We start from the raw sequence: 10,792 nt of genomic DNA on the forward strand, positions 1-10,792 counted from the left end.
GAGTGCTTCTGCTGAATCTTCAATTAAAGTAAAATTTGTTGTTTCTATCTAGACAAAATTCTAAATTGATTACATGGAAATATGTTACTATTTCATCACAAAAGTTGCAAGATTTTTCACACTAAGTAGAATTTTAAATCTGAATATCAACTCTATAAAAGCAGAGAATTAGAAATAGTATGTACTGTTTTGATTGATACTAACATGATCTGATTTTTTTAAATGTGAAATGTAAAGTGATTTTTTTTCCTTTTTATCTACTTTTTTTTACTGATTTAAAAAAAAAACACTCAGCCCATTTTTAATGTTTACTTTAACTTATGACTTATCTAGGAGCTAGAACCTCAGGTTGGTGAACAGTTGCTCCAGTTATGGGAACGTCTTCCATTGGGAGAGAAAACGACAGCTGATTGACATTGACATTCAGGTTAGACGATATTTGGCTTGGGGACTACTTGCAGTATTTGTTATCATTAGGGATGCCTTTCAGATTATTTAACTTTTTTCTTTTCTTATTTGTTTCTTTTTTACTTTTTCAGAACTCCTGGCTGTGGAAGAGCATTATGCCTCTTGTAACTATTGAGTGCACTGACTTGTTGAAAACCTTGATGAGGTGTTGTGTGTCATGAATGGGTTTTGTAACTTAGCGTGTTACTTCAGAATCATCATTTTCATATAGAGGAAAAGATCATTTAAATTTTTGTAGTGATTTTAGGCAATGACTATATAATGTTAATTATATGTTTCTGATGAACGAAATAGTAATTTTGATATTTGATATAACAGCACTTATTTTAATTTAATTTAAATGTAAAGATTTCTTTAAAATATTCAGTTGATTATGACAGCTTTTTTATTTATTTTTATTTTTATTTTTTGGTTTTGGTTTTTCCCGACAGGATTTCTTTGTGTAGCATTGGCTGTCCTGGAACTAGCTTTATATGTAGACCAGGGTGGCCTCGAACTCCAAGAGAGCTGCTTGCCGCTGCCACCTGAGTGCTGGGATTAAAGGCACATGCCACCACTACCCAGCGATGCCAAACCTCTTACTGCTGACTATTTAATTCAGGAAAGGCATAAATATATCGGTACATATAAGCACCATTCTAGAAGAGTGAACTTTTACGTTTATCATTAAACAACCAGAAAAACTAAACATTTAAATTATCTCTTTTAGAACTAGTATATTTATAAGGGCTATTCATTCTGTTATTTTTAGTCTGGGATATAGTAAAGAGGTAAACAAATGGGATACTATTTTTCTCTGATTAAAGAATGAGATAAAATCTAAAGAAAGGTAGTTTCTCCCTGCCTTTGATCAGACCAGGCTTAATTTTTTTTCTGACCCTGCCCCTTTTCACTGATGTACAGTATACCTATTCCTTTTTTCTTCTTCCCATGAAACAACCTTCACACACTATTACTATCATGGCATCATTGTTTTGCTACAGAAACCCAATTTAGAAAAACTAAAATCTATGGAAATTTATAGAAGTTTTAAAAAATACTCAGCAGTTATTGGTAGATTGGTTGCTGTATATCTTTGAAACTAAAGATTACAAGGACCACAGTTCTTTGTCTTCTTCCATTTATTTTTCAATCTTTTTTCTCACCTGTTTTATATAAATCGGCATTTATTTTTCTAAGTCTGTGTGGACACCAAATCTCATATTTCTTTACCATCTCAGAATAACTTTGTTTGATGTCTTTCCCACCACATATTAAAGATTTCCTTAGAGACATTTTAGAGAGTAGAAGGACAGGACAAAAACAACAGACATGTCTTTGTTACCGAGCTCTAAATAGAGCAGGCTTGACAGTAATTTTCATGGCATTTGAGTCATTATTATAAAATGTATTTAATTTAAAGATAAAAAGAAAACAAATATCTGGTTCTATATTTGAGAACAAAGATTTGGAAAATCATGGATTGGCATGATATCTTGAAAACTCTTCTACTTTCTCTGAGAAAACATATTGGTGCATTGCTTTACTATATATGCTGTGACTTTTGCCTGTAATTAAAATTGTGTTATATAAATAAATATGTAATATATGAATGCATACATGTGTACACACACACACACTTATCCACCCACTCACTCCCACACTTTGAGGCATACCTGTAAACTGAGCCAAAGTGAATTATGCTTCATTGTATGTGTATTACATTTCTATAAAGTATACTTCTTTTCAAGTATATATGTAGAAATTTTCAGGATACTAAATTTGGAGGGACTTTCAAAAAATAAAACTTGTTTAAATTTTCATGTTTTCTAATATCTAGCCTTATAAGTAAATAATGAGTTTGTTGGTAGAGTGAATATAATTTGAATGTAATTAAAATGCTGTTTTTTGAAGAAATGAATTTTAAATATACTTATTAAATGAAATTCTATAAAGTTGTTTAGATATTGTGTACCATAGCCTTCCTCTTTCCCATATGACATTTTATTTTATTTTTTATTGTTTTTATTAAGCTATATATTTTTCTCCGGTACCCTTCCTTTCTCTCCCCTCCCCTTCAACTCTCTCCCATGGTCCCCATGCTCCTAATTTACTCAGGAGATCTTGTCTTTTTCTACTTCCCATGTAGATTAGATCCATTTATGTCTCTCTTAGGGTCCTCATTGTTGTCTAGGTTCTCAGATATTGTGAATTGTAGTCTGGTTTTCTTTGCTTTATGTTTAAAAGCCACTTATGAGTGAGTACTTATGATATTTGTCTTTTTGCATCTGAGTTACCTCACTCTATATAATGTGTTCTAGATCTATCCATTTGCCCGCAAATTTCAAGATATTATTTTTTCTGCTGTGTAGTACTCCACTGTGTAAATGTACCACATTGTCCTTATCCATTCTTTAGTCGAAGGGTACTTAGGTTGTTTCCAGGTTCTGGCTATTAACAAACAATGCTGCTATGAACATAGTTGAGTACATGTCCTTGTGGTATGATAGAGCAACTTTTGAGTATATACCCAAAAGTGTTATTACTGGGTCTTGAGGAAGGTTGTTTCCTAATTTTCTGAGAAATCACCATACTGTAATTAAAATGGGCTATACCAGTTTCTGCTTCCACCAGCAATGGAAGAGTGTTCCCTTTACCCCACATCATCTCTAGCATAAGTTGTCATCAGGATTTTTGATCTTGGCCATTCTTACAGTATAAGATGGAATCTCAGAGCTGTTTTGATTTGCGTTACACTGATGACTAAGGATGTTGAGCATTTCCTTAAGTGTCTTTCAGCCATTTTAGATTCCTCTGTTGAGAGTTCTCTGTTTAGATCTGTACTCCGTTTTAAAATTGGATTATTTGTTCTTTTGATGACCAATTTTGAGTTCTTTGTATATTTTGGAGATCAGCCCTCTGTCTGATGTGGGGTTGGTGAAGATCTTTTCCCATTCTGTAGGCTATTGTTTTGTCTTATTGACTGTGTCCTTTGTTTTACAGATGCTTTTCAGTTTCAGGAGGTCCCATTTATTATTCATTTCTCTCAGTGCCTGTGCTGCTGGTGTTATATTTAGGAAGTGGTCTCCTGTGCCAGTGTGTTCAAATGCACGTCCCACTTTCTCTTCTATGAGGTTCAGTGTGGTTTTTTATGTTGAGGTCCTTGATCCATTTGGACATGAGTTTTGTGTATGGTGAGAGATATGGATCTATTTTCATTCTAGACTACCGGTTTCTCTGGCAAATAGGGCTGAGGCAAAGCTGGTTCTGGTCTCTCCCTGGGACTGATCGGGATGGTGAGTGTTGATGACTCAGACCTCTCTCATGGCCGCTGGAGAGAAACACACTGAGTGGGAAAGCTGTCGAAGCAGGATCTCCTTTAATTGTATTAGGCAGGAGCTTATATAGGGTTGTGATAGGAGTCTTGGGATGGGGTGAGGAGGAGTAAGGAATAAGGGCCAGTAATATTCTGCCACATTAGCAGTGGCTGGGCAGAGGCAGGTTTAGGTTGGACTGAGCTGAGTCACTCATATGCAGAGGTTATGGCCAGAGACAGGTCACCAAACTTGAGTTAGGCTCAGGAAGTTACACTGGCCTCACACCCTGGCCTCATGAGGCCCAACATACATGTTGATATCCAATTATGCCAGCACCATTTATTGAAGATGCTTTCTTTTTCATTGTATAATTTTTGCTTCTTTGTCAAAAATCAGGTGTTCATAGATGTGTGGATTGATATCTTCTTCAATTTCTTTCTTCAAAGATTTAAAGTTCTTGTAATACAAGTCTTCCTTCTTGTTTGGTTAGAGTTACTCCAAGATATTTTATGCTATTTGTGGCTATTGTGAAGGATGATGTTTTTCTGATTTCTTTCTCAGCCCATTTATCATCTGTGTAAAGATGATACTACTGAATTTTTTGAGTTTATCTTGTAACCTTCTAAGTTATTAAAAGTGTTTATGAGTTGTAAAAGTTCCTTGGTAGAATTTTTGGGATCACTCCATTTTTTTTGAGGAAATTTTTCATTTCCTCTTTAAGGGCCTCAAACATTCTCTTAAAGTTATTTTTATCTGAGTGGTAGCTTTAATCTTAGCACTCGGGAGGCAGAAGCATGCGGAGCTCTATGAGTTCAATGCCAGCCTGGTCTGTAAGAGCTAGTTTCAGGACAGGCTCCAAAGCTACAGAGAAACCTTGTCTCAAAAAAAAAAAAAAACAAAATAAAAAAAAAATTAATAAAGTTTTTTTTAGGTCATTTTCTTCTGCTCATTTATATTTGGTTGTTCATGTCTTTCTGTTGTAGGGCCACTAGTTTTTATTGGTGTCACATTGCTCTTTGTGGTGTTGTCTATTTTTATTTTTCACTGAGTGTAGTTGTAGCTGTGTTGCAGGTAATCAGTCTTCCAGGTACCAGTGGATCCAAGGCTCAGACAAGTTGCTTCTCTTGATGCAGTCGGAGCCATGGCTCCAGTCACCCCAGAGGTCACTCGTTGTTCTCAGAGGTCACTCAGTGCTTCTGGGGGTTGCTCTGCAATTCCGGGTATCATTCTGGCCTGCTGCCATCTCCATGCTTGCTTGGTGCTGCTTTTGCTGAGGTTGCTTCCTTGGGCCTGATTTTGGCATAGGTTGCTGGCTTAGGCCTGCTCCGGTGGAGGTTGCTGGTTTTGGCCTTCTCCCTCGGAGGTTGTTCACGCCCAGTCTGCAGAGGTCTCTTGCTGGGTCTGCTCCCTCAGTGGTGGCTCCCTTGTACCTGCTCCTGTCGAGGTTGCTGCCTTGGGCCACTGGCTCAGGCCTGTTCCCACAGAGGCCTCTGGCTCGGGCTTGCTCCCTCTGAGGTCCCTGACTCAAACCTGTCCTGCAGAGGGCAGAGGTCTCTGGCTTGGGCCTGCTCCTTCAGTGGAGCTCCCTTATCCCATGTAACATTTTAAATCTCTTATAAGATAGTCATTACATTTGTTTTGTTTGAAGCTTGCTTTAGACACTTCTGGTACTAAGACTAAAGTAGCCATAATTGTTAATGCTTTCTGATATATCAATGAATTTCAGTTACCTTGAAGAGTATTCATGTGTATCAATAACCTGCTCTTCCAGTGGCAAAAATCTAAGAAGTGTTGAGTATAAAGCCTTAAAAATGCTGGGTGGTGGTGGCACACTCCTTTAATCCCAGCACTCAGGAGGCAGAGGCAGGTGGATCTCTGTGAGTTTGAGGCCAGCCTGGTCTACAAGAGCTAGTTCCAGGACAGGGCCCAAAGCTACAGAGAACCTTGTCTCGAAACTCCCCCCCAAAGCCTTAAAAATACTTTAGCATAAAATCGGTTAGCTACAAATTAGCTATTCAAAAGTGGCAGCTTCTTGTGGTTACAAAGTTATAAGTAATAAACATGGGCACGATGCTTTAAGGACAATATTCAAATCCAAACAATTATTTCATGTTGCAAGATATATATTTTATATAGTTCCTTTTTCTACAAGAAATATCTCAATCTCTTTGTAAAAGGCAGACCTTGATAAAGTACTCTTCCCATCACATACCACAGTTTTTCCATCAGTACAAGCTCCTCTGTATAGTAAAGTTGGGTCTATCTATCCCATACTTTACATTGTATTATTCCCATCAGAATATACTGATATTATCATTGATTCTAACAAACCAAACCTGAAGAAAATACAGGAAGCAATTTTTAGGTTGAAGAGAGGAAAGAGACTGAGAAAGAAATATGAAGCCATAAGTATTAAAACACAAAACACCACTGAGAACATAAACACTGCTACCAAATATCAACACCATAACAAAACCTTATTTGCTGTCTGCAAGAAGCATTTTTAAAGATAGACATCATCTTAAGAGTAGAAGGACAGAAGTATTTTAGTCAAAAGGGACCAGTAAGCAATAGGCATTGCTTCCCAAATATATAACAAGATAGATGTCAAACTAAAACTAATCAGATAGAGAGGAACACTTTAATCTAATCAAGGGAACAGTGGGCCTAGAAGACTTACTAGCCTAAATAAATATGCACCAAACTTTAGGGCACCTAATTTCATTTTTTTTTTAAAAAGTGTCTGCTGTGTTTAAAAACAGATCAACATCAACTCATTAATAGGTGATTTCAATACCCATTTTGTCCAATAGGTCATCTGGACAAAGAATAACAGAAAAACATCGCCAGGTGATAGTGGTGCATGCCTTTTAAAGCAGCACTCAGGAGGGAGAGACAGGTGAATCTTATGAATTTGAGGCCAGCATGGTCTCCAGAGCAAGTTCCAGGACAGGCTCCAAAGATATAGAGAAACCCTGTCTCAAAAAACCAACCAAACAAACAAAAACAAAAAACAGAAAAACATCAAAATTTATTGACATCATACATTAAATGGTCTAAACAGATCCCTACAGAATATTCTATCAAAACACCAAAAAAAAAAAAAAATACACATTCAACTCAGCAGCACATGGAAGCTTTTCTAAAGTAGACCACATCCTGGCACTCAAAACAGATCTTAACAAATTCAAAAACATTGAAATAACTCCTTATGGCCTATCTGAACACCATGTAATAAAACTTAAATTGACAGCAAACAAATCTCTAGTACATATACAAACTCAGATTAAATAACTCACTACTGAATGATGAATGGGTGAAAGAAGGAACAAAAGAAATGAAGGAAGGAAGAAAAAAGAATATTCTGGAGCTAAATGAAAACATCACAAAATACCTTATAGGACACATTGAAAACAGTTCTATGAGGGAAATTTGTAGATCTAATTGCCCACATTAAATAATTAGAATGAGCAAAAATAACTGACTTAATGTTGTTACTAGACAATCTGGAAAAGGAAGAAAACAAATCTAAACCCAGTTGAAGCCAGGTGTGATGGTGCATGCGTTTAATCTCAGCCCTCAGGAGGCAGAGGCAGGCAGATCTCCGTGTGTTTGAGGCCAGCCTCATCTATACAATGAATTCCAAGACAGGAAGAGGGAAACCCTGTCTAAAAAACAACAAAACCAGTAGACAGAAAAACATAGTAAAAATCAGGGCATAAATTCATGAAATAGAAACAAAACAATATGAGAGGAACTTTGATGCACAGACTGTGACTATACAGAGTGGACCAAAAGGTGAGTAACCAGCTCCCTAGCTGGACAACCCAGTCTCTAGACCCTAGACTCCAGGGCAAAACCACAGGCTTCTTCCCCACTGCCTCAGTTTCACTAGACAGCCAGCAGGCAAGCCTCCTGCAGGTAGGCTGCTCTAACACTCCTCCCCCAATCGATCAGACCCTGTAATCTACAAGTTCTGCTCTATCCCCAAACCCACCCATCCATGAGACCTCAGCAGCTCCTTGAGATACAGTGACTGCACACAGCAGACTAGGAGCAGCTCCCTAAGACACGGACAGCAACTGTAACGATCTGTCCAAGAGGATCCCTGAGACACAGACACTAACTGCAAAGATTGGGAAAAGAGGCAATGACACTGCCTGCACCAATTTTGGAGGAAGAGATGGGTAGGTACCAATGCAACAATCTAAAAAGCAATATGGCAACACCAGAACCCAGTGGTCCTACAACAGGAAGGCATGATCATCCTAACCCAGAAAAAGCAAAAGAAAATTGTGGCGGCCGCACTTACATTTCGCCATTACAAGATGGCGCCGAGGGCTAAAGTAAACAAGTATGTGGCGCGAACTTTTCGCGCCACATCTGCCTGGCAACAGGTTTCCACCAATCCTTTTCTGCCACGTCACCTAATCAGTAGACACGCCCCGTCCTCCTCTATATAAGCCGCCACCCAGCCCGGCTCGGGGCCCCCTGCTTCCAGCTCTCCCTCAACCAAGCAGCGCTTCATTAAAGTGTGATCAGAGAAGAATCCTGTGTCGGTGGTGATCTTTCCCTGCTGGTCAGGGCTCGCTCGCCGCAGCTGGTGCCGAAACCCGGGAACTTCGGCGGACACACACAGGGGGCCGAAAAGGATTCAGAACTCTACACACGAAGCGGTCGGCGCCGGTAAGTATCCTCAGGTATGCTTCTTGGAGGAATTAGTCCTTTGTGGTTTGCACTAGCAGTGGTTGTTTTTGCTGTAGTGGTTTATGCCTTTTGCATTTTTATCCGTTGTCATAGACCAGGAGAGGAGTGTCTCTGCTGTAACATCTAAAGTGAAAGTAAGTCCGTAGCAGATAATGCGATTTTTCTGCCCTTTTGTAAGCCTCTTGTAGAAAAGTGAGCAAAGATGGGCAACGATCAGTCTGTCTCTGGTGCATGCGATTTTGTAGAACCTATACAGCGGTTACTCCAGGAGAGAGGATTGAAAATCTCGAAATCCACCATAAAGGTGATTGTCGGGGATATTGATCGCATGGCGCCGTGGTTTGCGGTGTCTGGGGATCTAAATCTGCATTGCTGGAGAAAGCTAGGCAAAGATTTGGAGGCAGCAAAGGAACAGGGGCAATTAAAGAAGGGGACTTATCCTTTTTGGAGATTAGTACACTCCTGTTTGAAAGACGAAAAAAATGTAGAGGAGTTAAGAGAAGGAAGGAAAATGTTGGCAAGACACCAGGACAGCCTTTCAGAAGCAGGTTCAAAGACAGAGGAGGATACTGAAGAAAAGTGCACGGTAATAAGGAACAAAAAAGGAGAAAAGAAAGATATAAAAGAAAAAGAGGATCCTAAGATAAATAAACCTTCAGCACCTCCCCTGTATCCGGTGCTGGATGAATTCGCAGCCTTGCGGCTGGCTGAAGAGGAGCTGGTAGAGGCAGAGGAGGAGAGCTTAGAGGAGGAAGATGCACATTATGAGGAGGAGAGATATGGGCCAGCTCTAAAAGTGCCCACTAGAGAGTTTCCCCCTCCTTACGTGCAGCCCAGGAGTAGCTGCCATTTCATCGACAGGGGCACTCTTGCGCAGTTAGCTGTGCATTATCCACCTTCAGTGGTGGTATTTCCTGTTTTTGAGGATCAAAATCAACAAAGATATCATGAGCCAGTCCCTTATAAAGAGTTAAAAGATTTAGTGGAAGCGGCAAAGACTTATGGAGCTAATGCGCAGTATACTCGCACATTACTGACTCGGTTGACCACCAGAGCTATGACACCAACAGATTGGTGGGAAATTGCTAGAGCATGCCTTTCTACAGGTCAATATCTAGATTATAGATCTATAGTAGTAGAAGCTGCTCACACTCAGGCTCGAGTAAATGCGCAAACGCCAAATCGAGCTCCCTGGAATGCAGACATGTTATTAGGGCAAGGGCAATGGACGGCTAATCAAACAGCCTATCCAGTGGAGGTATATCAACAAATTAATGAAATTTACACAAGAGCATGGAAAATGATACCAAAAAGAGGTGAAGTGACGGGCAACCTTACTAAAATTATTCAAGGCCCTACTGAACCTTTTTCGGAGTTTGTGGCTCGCATGATGGAAGCCGCAGGGAAGGTGTTTGGTGAAGCCGAAGAAGCCATGCCTTTGGTTCAGCAGTTAGTGTTTGAACAGGCTACTAAAGAATGTAAGAGAGCCATCATGCCATGGAAAAATAAAGGGCTGGATGCTTGGCTTAAGGCCTGCCGAGAGATAGGCGGCCCTCTAACTAATGCTGGTCTAGCGGCTGCTATGCTAGCAGTCTCCAGGGGGCAGGGAAGATCAGGTACCTGCTTTAATTGCGGGAAGCCGGGGCATATACGAAAAAATTGCCCCCAAGGCACACATAAAAAGAGCCAAGGTCAGAGACAGCCAGGCACATGCCCACGGTGCAAAAAGGGAAAACACTGGGCGAATGAGTGTCGATCCGTAAAGGATATCAATGGACAGCCCATACCTAATGCAACATCAGCCATGTCAAAAAACGGGCAGAAGGGCCCACTACCCCAGGGCCCAAGAATTTATGGGGCAATTCAGGAGCCAAACATGAGACCACCCCAGTCATCAGAAGGGCCACCACAGGCTCCGCAGGGTTGGACCTCCGTGCTACCACCGGATTGGTACTGACTCAGAGTATGGGTGTTCAAGCTATAGACACAGATATGTCAGGACCTCTAGAGGAAGGAACAGTGGGACTAGTCTTAGGAAGATCTTCCAGTACTCTTAGAGGGTTATTAGTGCTACCTGGAGTGATCGACCCTGACTACAAAGGCATTATTAAGGTAATGTGTCATTCTCCGTTTGGCATCATTTCGATTGCACCCGGAGATCGTATTGCACAATTGTTAATTCTTCGATCAGACCATGAAAAATTTCCCGCTTGTGAGAAAGAGAGGGGCGAGCGAGGGTTCGGCTCCTCTGGGGTTGAACTAGCATGCTTGTCTATAGGACTTGATGATCGCCCCATATGTACCCTAGAAGTAGAAGGAAA

The 10,792-nt window shown here is 40.2% G+C and overlaps 1 protein-coding gene across 3 annotated transcripts in view; it reads left to right on the forward strand.

Annotated features, from left to right (window-relative positions):
- Positions 1-913, forward strand: part of Ythdc2 (YTH domain containing 2) — a 65,045-nt gene extending 64,132 nt beyond the window's left edge. For all 3 annotated transcript variants that reach the window (XM_038331244.1, XM_038331245.1, XM_038331246.1), the window contains 2 exons: positions 334-427; positions 540-913. In XM_038331244.1, the coding sequence (XP_038187172.1) occupies positions 334-414 (81 nt within the window). In that variant the 3' untranslated portion in view covers positions 415-427; positions 540-913. The remainder of the gene's footprint in view (positions 1-333; positions 428-539) is intronic.
- Positions 914-10,792: the final 9,879 nt, after the last annotated feature.

This window comes from Arvicola amphibius, chromosome 5 (assembly GCF_903992535.2).
Source record: "Arvicola amphibius chromosome 5, mArvAmp1.2, whole genome shotgun sequence".
Taxonomy (NCBI): domain Eukaryota; kingdom Metazoa; phylum Chordata; class Mammalia; order Rodentia; family Cricetidae; genus Arvicola; species Arvicola amphibius.